Raw genomic sequence first — 25,447 nt, forward strand, 5'->3', positions numbered from 1 at the left:
TAATCTGTTGAAGCACAGCTGCATGGGGGGTCTGGATCAGGTTGCCACTGACCAAATACAGACTACCCTGTAAAAGCAAAAACAAAATTATTGGGTATGTGTATATATATATATATATATACATACAGGGAGTGCAGAATTATTAGGCAAGTTGTATTTTTGAGGATTAATTTTATTATTGAACCACCACCATGTTCTCAATGAACCCAAAAAACTCATTAATATCAAAGCTGAATATTTTTGGAAGTAGTTTTTAGTTTGTTTTTAGTTTTAGCTATTTTAGGGGGATATCTGTGTGTGCAGGTGACTATTACTGTGCATAATTATTAGGCAACTTTTTTTTTTTTTTTTTAAATAGTTTTTATTAGGTTTTTTACAGATATATGAACAGAACGCTCAAAAACATATTCCAGTTTTCCGTCAAGACGGTACAAGAATGGTAACAGGTTACAATCATTTGCAAGAGTACAGTGCATAAATCACGTGCATCAAAAGAGAGAGAAATCTTGCAGTTCCTAAATAAATGCACAAGAGCTAAAATAACCTGAACTAAAGAGAATAAGAGACATTTCGACCAGAAGACTAATATGGACCAAAACAGATGCCTGGGTCACAGAAAGGTCGCCGCCCCGGTCCAGCTGGACCACGGACGCCACCTCTCGTGTGTCTCAGCATACTTTCCCGTAGTGGATGCCATTGTCAGCTCGTAGTTGTAGTGTAGGTTTACCAAGTCAATAACACTATCAATCGTCGGGGGATGGGTGTCCTTCCATAGTCTAGTTATACTCAGTCGAGCTGCGAGTAATACATTGGTGACTACCAGTCTCATGTTGCAGGGGATCAGGTCAATATGCATGTTGAGTAGTGCCATTGCCGGGGAGGGAGATACAGTGGTACCCGTGATATCCGATAAAATCTTAAAAATGGTCATCCAGTATGATCTGAGATATGAGCACGTCCAAAGAATGTGGAAAATGTTACCCCTGGTCGTGTTGCATCTCCAACAGGAGCCGGGGATATCTTTACCGAACTTAGCTATTTTAGCGGGTGTGAGGTACCAGCGGAGAGAGATTTTTATTGTGAGTTCCCATAGCGTCGCGTGTGGATTTGTATACGGATCTGAGCGCGGAGCGCCAATGTGTTTCAGTAAGCGTTTGCCCTGTGTCTATGTCCCACTGGTCGTGAGGCTTAGCCTTGGTGAACACTGGTTTTTGGCGGAACATATCATAGAAAACGGAAATTCCTTTCTGTTTGGATGTTGCGTCATTCAAAAATGACCATATTTTAGGAGGAATGGAATAGCATGGCTTGGGCATCTGAGAGAGACCATGTTTAACCCTAAGATATGTGAAGAGTTCCGTGGATCCAAGGTTACATTTTTCTTGTATCTGAGGGAACGTGAGCAAAGAGGCGTTGGAAAAGATGTCTTGTATGTGGTGTATACCAGAAGACGTCCAATGGGACAGCCTGAGGTTTTCTGTGCAATGTTCTAGAACTGTTAGTGGGAGAGGAGGTTGAAACTGATGTGTATGTATTTCACCCTGTTGGACCAGAAATTTCCAGGCCGAAGCTTTCATCGTGGGGGGAAGTGAGTCAGAGACTAGCGATCCGTATGGGACCCCTAGAATCCAATTTCTTAGTGTGCGGTGCTTGACCGCCGTGGATTCCAACTGTCCCCAAAGTGTAAGGGAGCGAGGAAGAAACCAATCTTTAAGTTGGGTAAGTATTGCTGCCCAATAGTATTCTTTAAAGTCGATGGACCCTGCTCCACCTGCTAGTTTGTGTTTGGTGAGTAGCTGTTTAGCGCACCTTGGTGTTTTGCCTTGCCACAGTAGTTTATTCAAGATAGTTTGAAGGGAGTGGAAGTAGGACGATGGGATGGGTATGGGGAGTGTCCGAAACAAGTACAATAGCTGGGGGAGATGTATCATTTTAAACGCAGCCAGTCTTCCTAACCAGGAGAGTTCGTGTTTTGCCAGTTTTTGAGTTTCAGTTTGGAGTGTAACTAGGAAGGGCTTGAAGTTACTTTTGAATAGTTGTTTGGTTGATCTTGTCAATTGAACACCAAGATAAGATATTTCGTGATCCGCCCATGTGTAGGGAAATTGTGTTTGCAGGAGGTTTCTTGTGGTGGCGTCTAGCCCTAAGTCAAGTATAAATGATTTGTTGGCGTTAACTTTGTAGTAGGATACTCTACTGAACCACTGGAGGGTGTTTTGCGCCTCCTTCAGCGATGAAGATGGGTTGGTCAGCATCAGGATGACGTCGTCTGCAAATAGACTGATCTTGTGGGAAATAGGTCCTATGTTGAATCCAGTAATGTTTGGGTTTTGTCTTATGTGTTCCGCGAGTGGCTCAATGAGCAGATTAAAGATCAGCGGGGATAAGGGACATCCCTGTCTAGTACCATTCGATATAGTAAATGGCTGGGAAAGCATGTCCGCTGAGAACACACGTGCTGACGGGGATGTATACAGTGCAAGTAAGGCATTAAGTATTTGACCTTGAAAGCCAAATTTCTGGAGAACTTTCCTAAGGTAACCCCAGTGGATCCTGTCGAACGCCTTCTCTGCATCCAAGGCTAGGAGCAGAGAAGGCGTTCCACTAGTCTCAGCATGGTGTAGTATGTCTATAACCCGTCTCGTGGCATCGGATGCCTGTCTCCCGGTGGTGAAACCCAATTGATCCCTGTGGATCAATAGAGGCATGATATGTAGAAGTCTCGTGGCTATCATTTTCGCATAGATCTTAAGGTCTAGGTTTAGAAGTGAGATTGGACGGAAATTTTGGGTAAGGTTACAACGAGAGCTTGTAGGGATTCTGCTGGGAAGTTTGAGGTATTGGCCGCGGCGTTGAATAGCTTGGTCAGTGCTGGCGCTAGTTGGTGAACATATTGTTTATAATACTCCCCTGTGAGGCCGTCAGGGCCAGGGGATTTGCCCGAAGGCAATGAGTTGATGGTAGCTACAACTTCTGCAATGGTAAAGGGATCATTTAGTTTGGACAGCTGATCTGAGGTAAGGGACGGGAGTTTAATGTGGCTAAGGAAGTCGTTTATTTCGGTAGTTGTAGGCTGGTGCGTGTCTGGGTCAGTGTGCAGGTTGTACAGGTCACTGTAGTAGGCGCTGAATGCATCAGCGATTGATTGCGGGTTCGTATGTTGTTTCTTCGTATGCGGATGAAAGATGTGGTCAATTTTATTTTTTAACCTCCTCCCTTTAATGCGTTGTGCCAGGACTTTACCCGCTTTATTGGATGTGGAATAAGAGGACGCCTTTAGTTTCCTTTGGGTACGTTCAAAGGACTGCAGTAAAAGGAGTCTAAGTTCCTGTCTCAGGGACATTAGACGTGCGGAAGTGTTCGGGTCTGGGCTGGCTTTGTTGAGTCGTTCTAAGGAGTCTATTTGTGATATCAGAGCATCTATTCTGAACGTTCTATTCTTTTTATGGACTGAGCTTAGTTTAATCAGTATGCCTCTAACGAATGCCTTATGTGCCTGGATCTGGCACAGAGCCCGTGTTAGTGTCAAAGTATTCTTTTAAGTGGCCGGAGATTTCCGGAGAAAAGGAAGGGTGTTGCAAAACATAGTTGTTTGCTCTCCAGACATAGGTAGGTCTTACTGACTGTGAGTCAGAAATATTGATAGTTATGGGGGCATGGTCCGACCAGGTCGTGGTGTGGATCACAGATGCGCTGACCGACTGCAGAAGCCACTTGTCAGTAAGAAACAGGTCAATGCGTGAATATGTTTTGTGGAGGGGAGAAAAGTACGTGTAGTCACGCTCAGAGCCATGGTAGCACCGCCAAACGTCAAACAGATCATGCGAGGTGATACATTTTTTAAGAGGAGATTCTCTGCGTTTAGAGGCTGTGGTGGAATCCAGGAGGATTTCCGGTACTAAATTGAAGTCTCCAAATAGGATGAGGCGCCCTTGTTTAACCGGGAGTGTAATTCTCATTACTTTGCGAAGGAACTTGATCTGTTTGACGTTGGGGGCGTATATGTTAACCAGAGTGTAATCATTGCCATTCACATTACATACAAGTACAATGTACCTGCCGTCAGGGTCTAGTTCAACACGTTTCAGAAGAAATTTCACAGAATCTCTAATAGCTATAAACACCCCTCTTTTTTTTGAAGTGAAGGAGGCCGAAAATGTATGAGGCAAATGTCTATTGGTGCAAGAAGGTGCCCCAGTAGAGATAAAATGTGTTTCTTGGACACATAGTATGTCACATTTCAGATCTACCGCTGTCTTCCATAAGGAATGTCTTTTTGCCGGATGGTTCAACCCATTAGCGTTGAGGGACAAGACCTTGATCGCCATTAGGGATCAGCTGTGGGTGCACAATGAGAAGGGAAGTCACTTACAGTTCGGGGAAGAGTCTGAATTGGTCAGGTCGACTTTACCAAAGAACGATGTGGAGGTCACCTTCAAGCGTAGATCTCCGTAGCGCAGGTCCCTGCACACGTGTTGTAGTAGCTGTAGAGGTAACACAGTTAGTAACAAAACTGATTAAGCAAGAAAAACTGGAGTTCAAATAGAGTGAACTAGCGGTGGTGTGCCCACCTACGGATCTACTATGGAGTAGAGGAATGAGAGTTCCAACTAAACCACTGGAGAGGGGATACGAAAGTTAGTCGTCAGCTGTAATAAACAAAAAAAAAACAGGAGAAAGCTGAGAGCCAGGGAGAGACTCTGAAATGTAGATATAGAGGCCCATGGGAATTCAGGACATTTGTTCCGGTTCCTCATCGCGAGTTTCAAGATCGCGACGTGTTGGGCGAGGATGTCGTTGTTCCTTCGGGGTTGTTTGTGTTAACGGTGGTTCCAAGAGGATGCCCCAGGTGTGGAGTAGGCGTAGGCCCTTTTGTAGGTCCTGGATCACATGACTGGCGCCATTTCTGGACACAAGCAGAGTAGCCGGGTACCGCCATTTGTATGGGATCTTGTGGTTGGCTAGGCCTTTGGTGATCGGGTTCAGTTGTCTTCTAAGCTGAAGAGTGTACTTAGAAAGGTCAGGGAATAGCAGTACTCCCTCAAAAGGGGCTTGCAATGGCGGACCGTTTCTAGCGGCCGATAGGAGCCTCTCCTTTACGTGGAAAAAGTGGACCCTCATCAAAGTGTCCCTGGGGACTGTTGCTGCTAGGTGTGAGGGTTTCGCTATCCTGTGGACTCGGTCGATTATAAGATCTCTGGGGGAAGCATCTGGGAGGATCATATGCATAAGCTCCCTTGCATATTTAGAGAGATCAGCCGGTAGAACAGTTTCTGGGACCCCCCTCAGCTTTAAATTATTTCTCCTTGACCGATCTTCCAAATCGGCCAGCTTGGCCCTCACCCAGGTCTGTTCTTTTTGCAAGTCCACAAGATCATTTACTGTGGCTGTACAATCTTCCATGCTGCTCTCAAGATGGGACACTCTATCATCCATGACATGCCAGCGGTTATTTTAGTGAAAATAGAGGACAAGTCTGTCATAAGGGAGGTCTGGAGGGATAGCAGCATGTCCTTTAATGTGGTGTCCATCACTGGTTGGCCTGTAGTGGGGAACGAGGCCATGGATGATTTCAAGGCCTGGTTGGATGGAAGGTGTCCATAAGCCGGGGGTTTAATTTGCGGGGGGGAGCGCCGCGGACCTGGGCCTATGCGCATTCGCGCTTTCGCCGGGCTGCCCGTGACAGGATTTTCCCCAGTCTTTAGCACGGGAGGTGAGGAAGGGTTTAGGTGAGTCTGTGTGTCGGGGCTTTCAGCGGGGAGATCCGAGTAGGCCTCGAGCGCCGCGATCCCGCCGGCGCCATTTTGTGACTGACTGACCTGGCTCGGCTTCAGGAAGAAAGCCGTCAGTTTCTGAGGGTGGTGTTCCGTCATCCTTTTCCTGGACATGGTCGGTGCTTCCCCGATGTGATAGGATACCGGATGGGTGTGGATGGCTGGATTAGGTGGGCTCAATTCGCTCCGTTGCTCTCCCTGGCCGACGAGCACAGAGCCTAAGCAGCCATCACCAGCGCTGGCAGACCACGCCCCCAATTATTAGGCAACTTAACAAAAAAAATATATATACCCATTTCAATTATTTATTTGTACCAGTGAAACCAATATAACATCTCAACATTCACAAATATACATTTCTGACATTCAGAAACAAAACAAAAACAAATCAGTGACCAATATAGCCACCTTTCTTTGCAAGGACACTCAAAAGCCTGCCATCCATGGATTCTGTCAGTGTTTTGATCTGTTCACCATCAACATTGCGTGCAGCAGCAACCACAGCCTCCCAGACACTGTTCAGAGAGGTGTACTGTTTTCCCTCCTTGTAAATCTCACATTTGATGATGGACCACAGGTTCTCAATGGGGTTCAGATCAGGTGAACAAGGAGGCCATGTCATTAGTTTTTCTTCTTTTATACCCTTTCTTGCCAGCCACGCTGTGGAGTACTTGGACCCATGTGATGGAGCATTGTCCTGCATGAAAATCATGTTTTTCTTGAAGGATGCAGACTACTTCCTGTACCACTGCTTCCCTTTACCAATCCAGCCACGGGCCCATCAAGACTCACTCTCATTTCATCAGTCCATAAAACCTTAGAAAAATCAGTCTTGAGATATTTCTTGGCCCAGTCTTGACGTTTCAGCTTGTGTGTCTTGTTCAGTGGTGGTCGTCTTTCAGCCTTTCTTACCTTGGCCATGTCTCTGAGTATTGCACACCTTGTGCTTTTGGGCACTCCAGTGATGTTGCAGCTCTGAAATATGGCCAAACTGGTGGCAAGTGGCATCTTGGCAGCTGCACGCTTGACTTTTCTCAGTTCACGGGCAGTTATTTTGCGCCTTGGTTTTTCCACACGCTTCTTGCGACCCTGTTGACTATTTTGAATGAAACGCTTGATTGTTCGATGATCACGCTTCAGAAGCTTTGCAATTTTAAGAGTGCTGCATCCCTCTGCAAGATATCTCACTATTTTTGACTTTTCTGAGCCTGTCAAGTCCTTCTTTTGACCCATTTTGCCAAAGGAAAGGAAGTTGACTAATAATTATGCACACCTGATATAGGGTGTTGATGTCATTAGACCACACACCTTCTCATTACAGAGATGCACATCACCTAATATGCTTAATTGGTAGTAGGCTTTCGAGCCTATACAGCTTGGAGTAAGACAACATGCATAAAGAGGATGATGTGGTCAAAATACTAATTTGCCTAATAATTCTGCACTCCCTGTATATACACATACACACACCTCAGAACAATTTTGTCAGATGACATATACTGTACAATCGCAAATGCTCACGTACGTGAATGCAATGTCATTTAAATACTTGCAAACTGTACTAATTTGTGCACTGACATTATCATCTGAATCGTACACTAAATGTTACACCCCCTGGGGTTTTTCACCATTTAGAATCTAAAGGGAATAACGATCTCCTGAAGTAAAATGCATGTGTACTCACCATTTGCTACAAATAAAAATTAAGTCCCCCCCAATATGATATAATTTTTAGCAATAGACTAATCAATAATAATAATAAAAAACAAAAAAACAAAAACAAAAAGCAAACCCCCCCCCTTTTTTCTCCTCTTCCCCTCCAAAAAAACAAAAACAAAAAAAAAAAAGACACCACCCAGGGGTGCCTCCCCTATAATGCTACTCCAATCCTCGACGCCTCAGTTTAGTAGCAAGCATTGCAGAGTAAACAAGGAGAGTTTGGGAGGGTGGTCTGTATAATGTACTATGAATTTTACAGTAAGTCAAAATTATTTTTTACCTTAATCATACAGTACACGACACAGGCAACTTATGTATACAACATGGGATGTCCCCAAGCATTGAATACAAAGGATGGTCAACAACCAGGCAAACAAAACTGTGCCAACAGGCCCAAAAAACAATGGGGGTAAACTTCAGAGTGCCACTACAAGAACCCTGCGGCTAAAAGCTGCATCTGCAGAAGACTGGATATCCACCAAGAAAAGCTTTGAGAAATTATGAACACAAGACCAGGTGGCGGCCTTACACAGTTGGGCAATAGAGGCTTGGTGCTTAAACAGTGCAAGAGGAATATTTTGTTTTAAGAGCATATACTCTTGCAATCAAGTTCCTCATCTGGCATGCAATGGTGGATTTTAAAGCAGAGTGCCCATTGCGAGGTCCTGAGGAAAAAACAATCATGGAATCTGATTGTCTAATAGACACAATAGTTTTTAGGTACATGCTTTTAGCCTCTGCCTACACCCAACAATGTAGAAAGAACTTCTTTGGATCCCTCAGAACAGGGCACAAGAATGGCAAGAAAAATTGTATTTTTGTACTCACCGTAAAATCCATTTCTCTGAGTTCATGGACGGACACAGCAGCATTGACCTTAGGGTTATATCCGCTTCCTTCAGGAGAGTTTAGGCAGAAACAAAGCACTTTAAGTGTTAACAACACTTTCCTCAGTGCAGCTCCTCCCAGGGGGCGTGGTTCCCCGGCTATAACCCACACCCTGCTCTAGCAGCTTCCAGTTCGTAACAAGCAGTACAAACAAAGGAGGGGTGGGTGCTGTGTCCGTCCATGAACTCAGAGAAATGGATTTTACGGTGAGTACAAAAATCCTATTTTCTCTTCCGTTCATGGACGGACACAGCAGCATTGACCATAGGGACGTCCCCAAGCAGTGTCAAAAAAATTCGAGGGGTGGGAAAAAACACAGCAAATTAAGCTTCCCCCCAAACAAACCAGAGTGCCTCAATGGAGGAACTTCAACCTTAAACAGCCGCCTGCAAAAACTTGCGGCCAAAGGAGGCATCTGAAGATGCACTCACATCCACCTTGCAAAATTTCAATAGGTGTGGACTGACGACCAGATCGCTGTCTTAAACACCTGTAAAACAGACGCTTGATGGCGAAAAGTCCAAGAGGGCATAGGCCTGGAGCACAACCTGTCTGCTCCACCTGAAAAATGGAGGCCGACAACCGCCAGACCTTTTTTTTTTTAGGACCAGTCACTGACACGAACAGTGAGTCCGATCTCCGGAACGGAGCCGTAGCAGACAAGTACGCCCGTAGGGCTCGCACCACATCCAAGGAAAGTAACGTGGCCTCCTTCGAGTTCTCTGGCTGAGGACATAAGGATAGTAAAACCAATGTCCTCATTAATGTGAAAAGCCGAAACAGCCTTCGAAAGGAACGATGGCTGCGGCCGCAGCACCACCTTATCCTTGTGGATGACCAAGTAAAAGAGCCTTGCAAGACAAGGCTGCCAGACCCCAAACTCGTCTGACCGAAGGAATGGCAACGAGGAAGACCACCTTCTGGGACAGAGTCAACAGAGGAATCTCCTCAATCGGAGCCCCTTTGAAGCACCGAGAGGGCCGAATTCAAGTCCCACGGAGGCAGTGGAGGACGCACAAGAGGGGCCACATGCCTGACCCCCTGTACAAACGTACGCACCAGGGAGTGCGTCGCCAACGGCCGCTGAAAATAAACAGCCAAGGGCGAAATCTGACCCATAACCGTACTTAAGGCGAGAGGCTGATTCACTCCACGTCTGTAAGAACAGCAGAATCTGGGGCAGCACGAATGGGCGGGGGTGCCATTTCATCTCTGCACACATAGAGATGTAGGCTTTCCACGTACGATGGCAAACCCTATGTGAAGTAGACTTCCGTGCAAGTAGCATGGTAGAGATCTCCGAGTCCGATGGACCTCGGTCCTTCAGCACCTGGCTCCCAACAGCCATGCCGTTAAAGCCAGCGACTGTAAAGCAGGGTGAGAAAAATCGGACCCTGCGACAGAAGATCTACTCTCAGGGGTAGAAGCAAAGGGACGTCTGCCACCAGACGCACTAGGTCCGCGTACCAGGAACGGCACGACCTATCCGGAGCAACCAGGATTGTTGGGAACCCCTTCGCTTCCACTCTGCGCAACAGGCGAGGGAGAAGCTCCAGAGGAGGGAAGGCGTAGACTAGGCGATAGTGACCCCACGGTGCCACCAACGCGTCTGACGCGTCCGCCAAAGGGTCTCTTGACCTGGCCACAAAACGTGACATCTTCCGATTGAGACGGGACGCCAGAAGGTCCACACCTGGAGTGCCCCCTTTTTGGCACAACTCTGAAACTTTTTCGGGTGCAACGACCATTCTCCCTGGTCCAGTGTTTGGCGACTTAGGTAGTCGGCTTGTCAACTCTGCACCCCCAGAATGCACACAGCCGACAGAGCCGGAATGTACCTTGTGGGTCACCAGAGAATGCGTGCAACCTCCGCCGCCGCGGGTGAGCTCCGCGTGCCCCCTTGATGGCAGACATACGCCACGGCCGAGGCGTTGTCGGACTGGATCCTGACCAGATCCTGCAGACCCAGAAACCACTTGGAGAGCCGCAGCCTAATAGCCCGGAGCTCCAGGACATTGATTGGCAGACGGGACTCCACCGCCCCTGGGCTGACTGGACACTCCAGAACGCCCCCAGCCGGAGAGGCTGGCATCCGTCGTGACCACTGTCCGATAGCACGGCAGGAATAATTTCCTGGTCCGAAGTACCGGAGATGTCATCCACCACACTAGGGAGGACCTGACCAGGCGACTGACCCAAATCTGGTAATCCAGAGACGAAGGGAGCTTGTCCCAACGTGACAGAATCTCTTTCTCCAACACTCGGGTGTGGAATTGGGCATACGGAAACGCCTCGAAAGAGGCTACCATGGGACCCAGAATGCTCTTGCAAAAGCGAAGCGAGGACCACATCTGGTTCGCTAACTGCTGCACCGCAGATTGCAGTGTCTGGAGTTCTTCCGTCGGGAGAAAAACTCGCTTCTGAGGAATCGAGGACCAACCCCAGGTATTCCAGTCGCTGAGACGGTACCAACATTGACTTCTGGACATTCAGTAGCCACCTGAATCTTTTGGAGGGGCTGGCAGGTGATGGACCATCCTCTCCTAAGACTGAGCTTAAAGAAGCTCTCAGGAGAAGGTCGTCCAGGTATCCCACAAAAGCGATTTCGCACTGCCTTAGCAGGGCCAGAATCGGAGCGATCACCATTGTGAAAACTCGTGGCGCCGAAGCCAGGCCAAAGGGGAGGGCCACAAACTGAAAATGGTCCTCTTCGACCGCAAAACGCAGAAACCTCTGGTGTTTTGCGCGTATGGGAATATGCAGGTACGCGTCCTGAGTACCCAAGGATGCCCCAAAGTCCCCCTGATGGAGAGCCGCCACTACAGAGCGAACAATTCCATCCTGAATCTTTGCACTTTGACAAAGGAGTTAAGGGCCTTAAGGTCCAGGATTGGACAGACCCCTTCCTTTTTTGGGGACTGCAAACAGATTGGAGTAAAAAACACTGAAACCGTTCCCTTGAAGGAACCGGTATAATCACTCCCCTGACCAGCCCCTGACAGGGCCACCCGGTGTACCGGAGGAAGCTGGAAGGAAAAATCTGTTTGGTGGACAAGAGACAAACTATCTTGTACCCCAAGGAAATGACCTCGCAAACCCAGCAGTTGGAGAGAGGGATCTCCACCGAGCCGCGCATCCGCAAAGTCGGCCCCCCACCCGAGTGTCTGGCGGGTGCAGACCTACATGCAGAAGCAGGCTTGTCTGCAGGCTTGTTCGGCTTGCAGTACCAGGTGCGCTTTTTGTTCTACAGCGGGTGCCTTAGCACCCTTGAAAACGTTTCCCTGCCGCACCTGGGGGCGAAAAAATCGCTTGGTGGAGATAAAGGAGGGACCCTGCTTATGACGAGGCTCCTTACCCTTCCCAGATTGCGGGAGCAGAGTGCTCTTACCCCCTGTAGCATCTATAATGATGTCATCCAGGGACGCCAAAAAGCCGTGCACCCTTCAAGGGTAAATCCCCTAAGGACCTTTTAGAGGTTTGGTCCGCAGACCAACACTAGCCACCCAAGGTGGCATAGTACCACCGCGTAGGCGGAGGCCCTGGAGAGCAAGAGGAGCATATCCAGGGCCAATTCACAGACAAACTGCAGGCCCTGCACCAACTGGTCAGCCAGGCCCACACAGAGCTCAGGAGTATTATGCGCCTCCAGCTCCTGCAGCAGGGACTTTGCCTGCTCGGTAATTGTCTGTGACACTAGAGCTCCGGCCAAAACCGGTCTCACTGCCGACCCCACTACTGTGAACATGGAGCGGGCCTCAGCTCTCCTATCTGCGGGGTCCTTAAAAGCGGGAGCCCCATTCCACAGGCAACGTGGTAGCTTTGTTCAGTCTTGACACAGGGGGGTCCACTGACGGAGGAGAGGTCCACTTTTTCAGGAAGTCCTCCTCAAAAGGATAACGGACCGCAAAGCTTTTTGGAACAGAAAAAAACTTTTGCGGCCGATCCTATTCCTTGTACACATTTTTTCCCAGATAAGGAACACAAGGAAACACTTTTGCAGTGCGGGCCGGCCTACGGAACCCAAAAGAGACCAACATCTCTGATGTCTCCGCCGAATCCTCAATTTTCTGAGTATCCCGCACCGCAGTGATAAGAGCTCCCACTAGCGCCCTATCATGCGCTGACCCTGATGCAGAGTCATCATCACTGTCCGTGTGTACTAGGCCTGCATCCTCTGACACCTCAGAACCAGGGCCGGGAGCAGTAGCTGGGCACAATTACGTGTCAGAGGCATCCCCAGAAGAAGGCGGGGGAGGGGGCGCTTTTTACCCCCCCTCTGGCCACGTGCCGCTTCAATCCTGGCAACAAACGCCTCTAGGACTGCCGTCATAGCATCCACAGAGGCCGCAGGTACAGGGACAATAAGGGTTAACTCTGGCATGTCTGGGGGAGAAGCATCCAGTTCGGACGCCATGCTAGCCCACCCTTGGAATGTAAGGCAAGACCCGCAGGCCACCCTCCCAGCCGCAGCAGAGAACAGGGGTCCCCAGAGGACTCACCACCTGGCCAGGCCTGTACTGCTGCTGTCTGCTCCAGAGTGCTGCTCCTTGCTGTGCCGTCCCTCAGGAAGTGTGCTGGAGCCGTTCGTGACGATTTTTTAGCCACTAGAGGCAAAAACTGAATCCAAAATGGCCACTGACATGCAAAAAGAGCATGTAGGCTACAAGAAAATGGCCACTGATCTCCAATAAAGGCGCCTGGCGCCGCCAAAATGGTGGCCGTGATTGCAGTAAAAAACACACACATACATCAGTGACGCCCGGAACCCCCCCCCGCACACACGGCAGCAAAAACAGTACCCTCTAAGCAGACACAGCCCCCAGCCACACCCCCACCTCACGGCGGACTCCGCCACCCAGAACGTGGGGAGAGGAAGGGAGAGAGGAAAGAAGGGCGGACCCCCAATTGACCTCCCCAGGATTGCACCAGCCGCACCACCCTGCCAAAGCAAGGGGACTGCTACTTACCCGTCCTGCGACCACCGGCTGGAGGCATCCCAGACAGAACCAACGTCCGTGCAGTTACGGCATGGCTGTCGGCCCAGCACACTGACACGGACATAGAGCCCGGTTATATGTGTGCCCTGGAGCGTATAGCTCACCGGCCACCCCTGGAGCAACGGAGCGTAGCAACGAAGCGTAGCTAAAGGCCGGCACACGCTCGATGGCCGAACTTGGGGGGACTACAAGGATCGAGGATCCAGCCTGTCACCCAGTCGGCAGTTGATTGTAGATCTCAGGATCAAAAAATGCAGGAAAACCAAAAAAGAAAAGCAAGAAAATTGCAAAAAAATCCCCAGAGCACATGGGCCCAGAGGAGCCATGTCATTCTTCTTGCTAGGCAGAAAAAAACTGAGGCTGCAGAGCAGAGAGTGGGGGATGTACCCGGGGGAACCGCCCCCTGGGAGGTACTGTACTATGTGGAGTGTTTAACACTTAACATGCTGTTTTTCTGCCTAGTCAATCTCCTAGAAAGGAGAATAATACCTAAGGTCAGATGCTCCTGTGTCCGTCCATGAACGGAAGAGAAATAAACAGTCTGGGACTTAAAAATGATTTAGGGCACACAGGTATGCTTCATTAAATCTATCATGACAATTTTGTATTGTTGTTTACCTCCCTAGAGGGCCAAGTACATTAAGCACTTAGTCCAATTCAAATAAGTTCATTACTTTCTAAAAGCAGCGTGGTTGGCCCCCCTAGCTCTCCAACAATGTTGCAAGAAAGGAGATGGATGTGAGGACTACTATTACAGGAGGGGGCATGATTGTGCTGGCTTCACAATATGCCAAAAGAATACCCAAGATTTGGACTTCAAAAGGGGATAGAGCTAAAACCAGCTATAGAGGGGTGTTTAAGGGATAATGGGGTCACCAACCAGAAAGTATCCCCTGGGGAGTTACATATACAACACAAAAAATGAATGACAGTTCTAATTTAACGTCTGAGCAATATTACGCTATTACCACCAAGCAATTAACTTCTTACCTGAAATTCAGCAAAGAGTGTTCTTCCTTGCACTAACTCGATCATTTCAAACATTGCTCTAAAGCTCCATTGCATTTCGTAAGGAAGTCTATGTCGTTCAAAGTCTTCTTTAGGCGGCCTAAATCCAGCCAGTTTTACCTTTATTGCTCTTGCAGGGTACTGAATAAGGCATGGAGGAAGCTGAAACAAGCTACAGCACATATTTAATTACTACAGAAATCAAGGCCAAATCATTAGTCTCATTTAAAACCTAAACATGGCACGAAGCGGATATGTTTTGTGATAAGCATACAAACTAATCAATACAATGAATAACCCATTTATTCATTGCACAGATATAAGTGTACTAGCACCCAAGAAGGGAGGTTAACTGATTGCATGCTCCTTCTAGTAGCTTATCTATTCTACAATGTGTTATATTTATAATCATAAGCAATGCAAAAATGACCTAAACATTTATTTGTCACTTTAACTGCTTGCCGACCAGCCGCCGCAGTTATATGGCGGCAGGTCGACTCTGCTGGGCGAGATCACGTAAATATACGTAATCTCGCCGTTCAGCCAATAGGGGCGCACGCGCCCCCCTAACGCCGACGCACATGCATGGCGGGCGCGATCACCCACGATCGCTCATTGTAAACACACAGCTCCCGGTCCTGTCAGGGGGAGAAATGACTCATCGTCTGTTCATACAATGTATGAACAGTGATCTGTCTTTTCCCCATGTCAGTCCCACCCCCCTTCAGTTAGAACACACCCAGGGAACATAATTAACCGCTTCCTTGTCCCCTAGTGCCAGGGGAACATAATTAACCCCTTCCCTGCCAGTGCCATTTTTATAGTAATCAATGCATTTTTATAGCACTGATCGCTATAAAAATGCCAATGGTCCCAAAAATGTGTCAAAAGTGTCCGCAGTACCGATAAAAATCGATGATCGCCGCCATTACTAGTAAAAAAAAATATTTAAAAAAATGCCATAAAACTGTCCCCTATTTTGTAAACGCTATAACTTTTGCGCAAACCAATCAATAAACGGTTATTGCGATTTTATTTTACGAAAAATATGTAGAATACATATCGGCCTAAACTGAGGATTTTTTTTTATATATATATTTTTGGGGGATATTTATTATAGCAAAAAGTAAAAAATATTCATTTATTTTTTCAAAATTGTCGCTCTATTTTTGTTTATAGCGCAAAAACTAAAAACCCGCAGAGGTGATCAAATACCACCAAAAGAAAGTTCTATTTGTGGGATAAAAAGGACGCCAATTTTGTTTGGGAGCCACGTCTCACGATTGCGCAATTGTCAGTTAAAGCGATGCAGTTCCGAATCCCAAAAAGTGGCCCGGTCATTGACCAGCAATATGGTCCGGGGCTTAAGTGGTTAAATAGCTTGTTTGGAGCAAGCTGGTCCAAATGAACTATTTTCTTCAGTAACTGCTGCAATGGGTCTAAACACTGTATGAACTGTAGGTAGCTTCAGCTACACACAGCGCTGGTTTCCAAATGTAAGACAGACACTTCCCATCTCACAGCCTGAACAAAAGAGTTGGTCTGGGGGCGTGACCTAGCCACCATGAGAGAAAGTCACTTGATCTCCAGGGACTGTTCTCTTCGGGGGTATAACAGCAACGAGAAGCAGCACAACCCACCAGTTTCCCCTTCTACATTTAGGCTTTCTCTTGTAGCGTTTACAGGACAATCTCCAGAAAGAAGAATCTGGCTCAGGGGCCAGTCCGACTCATGGACTTTTTCATGCAACTTCAAATCCGTACAGCCCAAGATGCAACACAGACCACCACATTCATTTGTGATTTATTGGACTCATTCACTACTATATTGGATTGATATATTCACTTATGTTTCTATTTAATATTCACTTTATTGTAATTTTGCACATGCTTTTTTCCCCCCCCGAGTATTGTTATTCACATACGAGTGCTCAGATACATGTATGTTATTTTTTCTTAACCCTTTATTGGAGTTTTTGGTGATATCAAATTTTCTTAGTGCTGTACCTTATATAACACATTTTTAATTTTGTATCCACAATTTTTGGTACTGGCAGCTTTTCTCTAAACCACTTTGTATAGTTTAGCGCAGTGTTTTATTTTTTTTATTCTGTGCATGAATACAAAGCTTTGTCAGATTGGTTGAGGCGGAGAGGCAAGCTGATGACGTCACCATTTTGTGAACACAAAGCTTCCTCTGACTTTGTTAATCAGAGGAAGCGCTGTATTTATACATTATATTAGCTATAAATGGCTATAAATGGCTGAGTACCACTCTGACCAAATCAATTTTGTTCTGGGTGTGAGATGGGAAATCTCTGTCCCACAGCCGGAACCCAGCACTGTATACTGTATATAGCTGAAGCTACATACAGTACTCAGACCCACTGCAGCAGTTAGTGAAGGAAATAGTAATTTTGGACCAGCTGGGTATAAGCAGTGATGTCATTAAGGTTGGTGTCACCTGGTGAGGGAAAATGTTGGCGTCTCCCCCCTCCACCAACTCTAGTCCCCCCTCAGTACAGACCCCTCTCCCTCCCTCAGTACAGACCCCCCTCCCTCAGTATAGACACCCCCCTTCCATCAGTATAGACACATCCCTTCTATCAGTATAGACACCCCCCATCTATCAGTATAGACACCCCCCATCTATCAGTATAGACACCCCTCTCCCCTCCAATAGTGCCACCCCTGCACACGTCCATCTTCATTAGAGAGTGTGTGGTGTGCGTCCCTTGAACTCTCTCCTCCTGTGTAGATGTAAACAGAGAGGGGGAGGCGTCTTTGGTCCGCTCCGCATAGGGACACAGCCGGCTAGACACAAATCAGTGTTGTGTAGGGGTGCGGTGTTAGCGGTGCCGCTGTCCACAGTTGTCACCCAGGTGTGGCCCGCACCCCCCTTGCAATAACTTGAAAATGCACAAAACATTTCCTAATGTTGGAAAGACAAAAAGGCATTTCAATATTTAAAATCTTTTGATTTCTTACCTGCAGGTTTCAAGCACTGTGGTTGATCCATAGTCAACAAATTGCACAACCAAGGCCGCAGGATCATAACTTTTAACAGACACTATCTTTGCTCGGTGTAACATATTGTCATTGTACATTGCAAGACATGGCATTTCTGTTGAGGAGTAAAAAAGCACAAACAATGAATTGTCTTGAGGTGTTAGCCAGACTGCTACAGCTTTAAAGTTTCTGGAAACGGCATCAATATGTGGGTCATAAATATTGCTATTCACTGATGCACTAGTTCAGGGATATGCAATTAGCGGACCTCCAGCTGTTGCAAAACTACAAGTCCCATCATGCCTCTGCCTCTGAGTGTTATGCTTGTGGCTGTCAGAGTCTTGCTATGCCTCATGGGATTTGTAGTTCTGCAACATCTGGAGGTCCGCTAATTGCATATCCCCGCACTAGTTCCTTAGATGATTATACCCAAATACTGCATTATAATTGGTATACTTTCTGTATACTTTATTATGGTGCAAGTAATTTAGTTGGAACTCACACTGCTGAGACTGAATACAATTTGAACACTATTTTGGAAAAGTTACCTTGAAATGAACTTCAGATTCTTGTATTTCTCTTACTCTGAAGTATAAGTTCACATGCCTATTTGTAACATTTAAAACTCCAGTCAGTTTTAAAACCAAAATAGTATTTTTGTACTCACCGTAAAACCTTTAATTGGAGGCCTGGATACTGGCAAGCAAAAAAAAAAAAGGTGATTGTAAACGCTTTAAAAAAAATAAAACAGGTTTATGATTACCACCTCTTCTGGTGTACCCTGTCTGCGCTCCTGGCACCTCCCCTCCACCAAGTGTCCCCATCGAAAGCAGCTTTCGATGAGGGCACTTGTGGGGGCTCACTCCTGAGCCTTGTTGTCTGTGTCTATTGACATGAGTCCCGCTCCCCTGGTCCGAGTGATGTTAGAGGGAGCAATTGTACTTTGCAAAGCCAGAGAGACCGGGGATAGAAGAGCTGCAGAGGAGCACAGAGCTGGATTGAATGAGGGCTCAGGTAAGTAAAAGGAGGGGGGATACTAATGCCTAAACAAAGAATAAGTTAATCTTTTTATGAAAAATATAATAAGTGCACATCTCTTTGCAGATAAAAAAAAATAAAAATGCACGTTGTTTAACACTGGAGCCTGTAAAGCATTTCCCCCCACGACTAGCAGATCACGGGTGCAATGCCAGCAGTGGCGGCTGGTGCTCCATTATTTTGGGGGGGCGCAAACAAAGCCCCAACCAACCCCCACTCGCCCACAATAGGTCCTACAGATAGATATACAGACAGACCAATAGAAAGACAGACAGACATTGTGTGGAAATAGAGACAGATGGATAAATATACAGATGGAGAAATAGATAACCATTGGGTAGGAGGGGGGGGGGGGCAGACAGACAGACAGATAGATAGACATACAGATAGATAGATAGATACATAGATATACAGATACATAGATAGATAGATAGATAGATAGATAGATATACATATAGATATATAGATAGACAGACAGACAGATAGATAGATATACAGATAGATAGATAGATAGATATACAGATAGATAGACAGACAGACAGATATGCAGATACATAGATAGATATACAGATAGATAGATATACAGATAGATAAAAAGGTAGATAGATAGATAGATAGACAGACAGATATGCAGATACATATATAGATATACAGATAGATAGATAGATATACAGATAGATAGATAAACAGACAGATAGGTAGATAGATAGATAAACATACATACAGATAGATAGATAGATAGATATGCAGATACATAGATATACAGATACATAGATAGATAGACAGACAGACATATAGATAGATGGACAGACATATAGATAGATAGATAGATAGATAAACATACAGATAGATGGACAGACAGACAGATAGATAGACGGACAGACAGACAGATAGATAGATAAACATACAGATAGATATACAGATAGATAGATAGATAAACACACAGATAGATGGACAGATAGATATATAGATAGATAGATATACAGATAGATAGATAAACAGACAGATATATAGATAGATAGATATACAGATAGATAGATAAACAGACAGATAGGTAGATAGATAGATAAACATACATACAGATAGATAGATAGATAGGATAGATAGATAAACATACAGATAGACGGACAGACAGATAGACACACAGATAGATGGACAGATAGATAGATAGATAAACATACAGATGGACAGACAGATAGATAAACACACAGATAGATGGACAGATAGATAGATATACAGATGCATAGATAGATAGATAAACATACAGATGGACAGACAGACAGATAGATAGATAAACACACAGATAGATGGACAGATAGATAGATATACAGATACATACATAGATAGATAGATAGATATACAGATACATATATAGATAGATAGATAGATAGATAGATAAGCATACAGATAGATGGACAGACATATAGATAGATAGACAGATAGATAGATAGATAGATAGATAGATATACAGATAGATAGACAGACAGATATGCAGATACATAGATAGATATACAGATAGACAGACAGATATGCAGATACATCGATAGATATACAGATAGATAGATAGATATACAGATAGATAGATAAACAGGTAGATAGATAGATAGACAGACAGATATATAGATAGATATACAGATAGATAGATAGACAGACAGATATGCAGATACATAGATAGATATACAGATAGATAGATAGATAGATATACAGATAGATAGATAAACAGACATATAGGTAGATAGATAGATAGACAGACAGACATATAGATAGATGGACAGACATATAGATAGATAAACATACAGATAGATAGACAGACAGATATGCAGATACATAGATAGATAGATAGATAGATAAACATACAGATAGATGGACAGACATATAGATAGATAGATAAACATACAGATAGACGGACAGATAGATAGATAGAGACATACAGATAGACGGACAGACAGATAGATAGATAGACAGATACATACATAGGTAGATAATCAGATAGATAGACATTGGGTCTAAGGGGAAGAATGAGAGATAGATAAGACAGACAGATGAGAGAGATTTAGTGGTGAATGGGAGAAACATTTACTACGATCAGCAGTCCCCCATCCCCCCTCCCTTTTGCTCTCCTCTCGAGTCCAGCTGCACACAGCTTCAAGTTTGTATGCTCGGAGCAGCACTGACTGTAATCTGCTGGTGAAGACAGAGACATGTGCCTGGCAGGAGAGGTCAGCCACCAGCATATTACGAGTGAATAGCTGGGGGAAAAGGTGAAGCAGAACCCCCCCCCCCCTCCTCCCTTCACAGTCAGTTCGATCAGAGCATACAGACTTGAAGCTGTGTGTAGTGCTGCTCGGCGGGACCCTGGAGAGGGGAGCGGGAATCCCGCTTCCAACTTCCTGCTTACCTTCAATGGCGCCGCTCCTCTGATGCTCCCACAAGCACTCCAGAAACCGGAAGTGATTTAAATGGCACTTCCCACTGACCTCTACTTCGGTCCCCGCTGGCCAATCCCATTACACCACTAGGGCATTTTAACAAATGAAAGGACAGTGGGAGTGTGTGCGGGCGCACAGCTTGCGCCCTGCACACGCCCTAAACACGGGCAAATCAGCTTTCCAGCCTGCAATCAGCCGAGCGCCCCCTATGGACGGGCCGCCACTGAATGCCAGGATCCTGCAGACTCTCACTACACGGTCTGCCCATACCTGTATGGTTAGGCAGTTACTTATTTGCAGGAAGAGTCAATAAATGAATGACGTGACCGTGTGGACGGAGCAGCACACGGCCACACTTTTTTTTTATTTTGACAGTGGATGTAGGGAAAGATGGGTGGAACATGAAACATGTTCCAAAAGTGAACTTCTCCTTTAATGCACGGAAAACATTAACCGCTTCAGCCCCATACAATTTTGGTGGTCAAAGACCAGGCAACTTTTTGTGATTCGGCAATGTGTCGCTTTAACTGACAATTGCGTGGCCGTGCGACATGGCACACAAACAAAATTTACATCCTTTTTTTCCTACAAATAGAGCTTTCTTTTGGTATTTGATCACCTCTGCGATTTTTATTTTTTGCGCTATAAACAAAAAAACAGCGCCAATTTTGAAAAAAATTCTATATTTTCAACTTTTTGCTACAATAAATATCCCCCAAAAATATATATAAAAAAACATTATTTTCCCACAGTTTAGGCGGATATGTATTCTTCTACATATTTTTAGTAAAAAATAAAATAAAAAATAAATTGCAATAGGCGTTTATTAATTGGTTTGCGCAAGAGTTATAGCTTCTTTAAAATAGGGGACTGTTTTATGGCATTTTTATTATTATTTTTTTTACTAGTTATGGCGGTGATCAGTGATTTTTATTGTGACTGCGACATTATGGCGGACATGAAAAAAAGGGGGGAATAAACTGCGCTAATATAACAAAAGATACCCGTATAGCCACGGGTATACAAAGAATGCTAGTAAAGCAAATGTAAAGCTGTGACTTGCTGTGCAACATCAAACAGTGAGAAAACAGAAAGAAAAAAATTGCGCTAAAAACTTGTGAAAAACATAAACCAATAAAGGCATATACTGAAATAAATTTCAAAATTAACAATCCTCATGTGCTGATGGTGAATAAATATTAGATAAAAATATTATTAATTACATTCAACCAAAAAGTCCATAAATCAAGTAAATATATATCGCATCAAAGACCAAAAAGAGGGAAAGAATCTTCCTCCACCAATGTGAGTTGGTCAGTATGATCAAGTTATATCACAGATAAAAAGTGACAACCCATCCAATGAAATCCTCCACCAATAGAGCACACAGATCTGCTTACCAGATCCCGGTGGTCCCTTAATTATGAGGGACCCCAGGTAGCATGTAGATAAGAAAAACTGCTGGGCTTTACTTGTTTCAGATAGCCTGCTAGTGATCATCTCAATATTTCATAACGGTGAATACCGAATTCCATAGGGTATGCGAAAAGACAAAAGGATGCATCGATAGTGTAAAACCTTTAAGACTTTAATATATATAAAAAATGTACAAACTATACACTGACAATTTTGCAGTGACAAGAAAGCCTTAAGTCTGCTGTGCCGGCCGGACACAAGCAGACAGACCTGTCCGTCTAGGGAATCCGAGCAGTCCAGGAGGGTGATGTCAGTGCGCCCGTGGTTCCGCCCTACTAGTTTCGTGAAAATTCACGTCTTCCAGGGGCACGGGCGGCACACAGTGTCACCCCCCCTAAATACACAACGGCGTCATACCAAGCCTCACTCCCAGTCCGCGCGAGGAAACCAAGCTGCGCTTTGGGCCACCACCCATACAGCGGCTCCTGCACACCGCAAACTTAAGGAAGCCAAGCCTCCTTCTGGACCACCACAGCCAAGACAAGATTGGTGTGTAAGATCATATGACGCAATACCCCAGAACGAAGAACCAATAAGATTCATGTCCCGGGGACCAATGGAAAAAAACATCAAAACGCCATCCCGTTCAACCCAAGGGGCAAACGGTATAATGTCAATCCCATTTGCACCTCACCTGCCAGGGATTGATGCAGGAAGCGAATAGGATGGGAATAATCCACCGTCCAAAACACAAATATGCATTGAACGGGTACATTACCCCAACCAACACTCGCCTTGACAGCGTAAATACAAAAAAGCTGAGTTAGACTTACCGGTAACTCCTTTTCTGAGAGTCTTCCAGGACAGCCCATAAGACCTAGAGCTCCTCCTACCAGGACAGGAAACATGTTACCCCCACCAGATAAAAGGGCGGTCCTCCAGGCCCCATGTCAGTCTTCTCGAGAACCGTAGGACTTCCCTGAAAAACAAAATGCATAATACACATAACTTCCATACAAAACCGGGTGGGAATCCGGCTGTCCTGGAAGACTCTCAGAAAAGGAGTTACCGGTAAGTCTAACTCAGCTTTTCTCCCAAGCGTCTTCCAGGACAGCCCATGAGACGATGAGCCACAACTTACCAGTCTAGGGTGGGACAACTGCCTGAAGGACCTTTCAACCAAACGCCGGTTCTTGAGCAGATAGCAGATCCAGGCAATAATGTTTAATGAAGGTCGTATAACTGGACCATGTGGCAGCCTTGCAAATTTGTTCCGGTGAGGCACCAGCCCAAGACGCAGACAAGGCTCTTGTTGAATGTGCAGTGACAAAAGTTGTAGAGACTTCTCTAATTTTGTAAGCTTCCGAAATGGCTTGCTTTATCCATCTAGCCAATGTGGCTTTAGATGCACTCTTTTCCTTGTGCGTAACCTGAAAAAAGGACAAATAAAGTGTCTGTTTTCCTAAAGGTCTTGGTGACCTCCAGATAGACGAGAAGGATTCTTCTCACATCTAAAAAACTAAACTTCTTTTCTTGATCGCCCTTTGGCGAACTACAAAAGGATGGCAGTACAATGTCCTGCGATCTGTGGAATGTACTGGCCACCTTAGGCAAAAAACCTTGATCCGTTTTTAAAACAACTCGATCCTCAAAAATCGTGAGGAATGGCTGAGGGAGCTGATAAGGCCTGTAACTCGCTTACTCTACGAGCTGAGGTAATTGCTACCAATTTTTTTTTTTTTAAAGCAAGTAATTTAATAGAAATATCCTCTAGGGGCTTAAAAGCAAACTCTACCAGAGTTTGAAGTACCAGGGACAGGTCCCATGTTGGACAACTTCTCACCACTACTGGCCTGGCCCTAGAAATTAATTTAAAGAATCTAGCTACCGTGGGATTTTCCAAAAGAGAAAACTGGAGGAAAACACAGATAGTACCTTGAAGGTACAGGCGGCAACTAACTGAAAGACCCTTGTCGACACTCTCTTGAAAAAATTCCAAAATAGAAGGAACATCATGCGTTGATCTTTGGTTTTCAGACAACCATGAATTAAACTTTTTCCAAACTTTGGAATATATGGCTCTGGTGACTGGTTTTCTGCAATTCACTAGAGTCTTGATTACTTTGTCAGAAAACCCTTAAGCTCTCAGTATCTTTTCTTCAGATACCAAGCCGTCAAGTTTAAAGCGGTTGTAAACCCGCATCAAATTGTTTATTTATTTTTTCTCCTGTAAGGCAAAAGTCATAATGAGCCAATATGCACCGCATATTAGCTCATTATGAAATACTCACCTCGGAACGAGGTGTGTAGCACTTACCTGGTCCACGCCGAGCGAGATTTCATCTTGCCTCGGCGTGTCTTCCGGGTATCGCCGCTCCAGCGCTGTGATTGGCTGGAGCGGCGATGATGTCACTCCCGCGCGTGCGGGAGATTTAAAACTCGGCAAGGTCCGGCGGCTGCCGGTCCTTTCGCCGTAGATCCCCCCAGCGCATGCGCCGCATTGCGAGGGGAATATATCCTAAACCGTGCAGGTTTAGGAGATATTCTCCTTACCTACAGGTAAGCCTTGTTATAGGCTTACCTGTAGGTAAAAGTAAAAAAAGTGGGTTTACAACCACTTTAAGGAAACCACCTGTGGGTGTGAGACTGGACCCTGCGACAGCAAGTCCTTTCTCTTCTGAAGCCTCAGTGGAGGCTTTGAGACCAGAGTCTGTAGTAGGGAAAACCATGGCCTCTTGGGCCAAAAGGGGGCAATCAGAATAAGGTCTGTTTCTTCTAGGAGAAACTTCCGGAGCACTTCCGGAATAAGTCTGATCGGTGGGAAGGCGTAGCAGAGGTCGAATGGCCTCGGATTCGCCAGAGCATCGATCCCCAGTGATTGATCTGCTGGGTTTAGAGTAAAGAACTCCTCTGTCTTGCGGTTGTCCTGATCTGCGAACAGATCCGCTTCGGCATAACCCCATTTTTTGGTGATCTCCGAAAATACCTCTGGATGAAGCGACCAATTGTCTTGCTCCACCTTTTGGCGACTGACCATCCCCTTCAGGTGCACTGCTGTAATTGAGGCTAGATTCTCTTCTGCCCATAACAAAATTTCCTGGGCAATCAATTGAAGAATCCGACTCCTCGTGCCTCCTTGTTTGTTGAGGTACGCAACCGTCGCGATGTTG

General features: G+C 45.6%; 1 protein-coding gene across 1 annotated transcript in view; it reads right to left on the minus strand.

Annotated features, from left to right (window-relative positions):
* The window catches only part of RNF17 (ring finger protein 17), a 720,374-nt gene that overhangs the window by 11,729 nt on the left and 683,198 nt on the right, over nucleotides 1-25,447 (minus strand). Inside the window, exons 35-36 of the mRNA XM_040339329.1 lie at nucleotides 17,374-17,509; nucleotides 14,369-14,558 (exon numbers count right to left, since the gene is read on the minus strand). Of these exons, the coding sequence (XP_040195263.1) occupies nucleotides 14,369-14,558; nucleotides 17,374-17,509 (326 nt within the window). The remainder of the gene's footprint in view (nucleotides 1-14,368; nucleotides 14,559-17,373; nucleotides 17,510-25,447) is intronic.

This window comes from Rana temporaria, chromosome 2, assembly GCF_905171775.1.
Source record: "Rana temporaria chromosome 2, aRanTem1.1, whole genome shotgun sequence".
NCBI classification, from domain to species: Eukaryota; Metazoa; Chordata; class Amphibia; order Anura; family Ranidae; genus Rana; species Rana temporaria.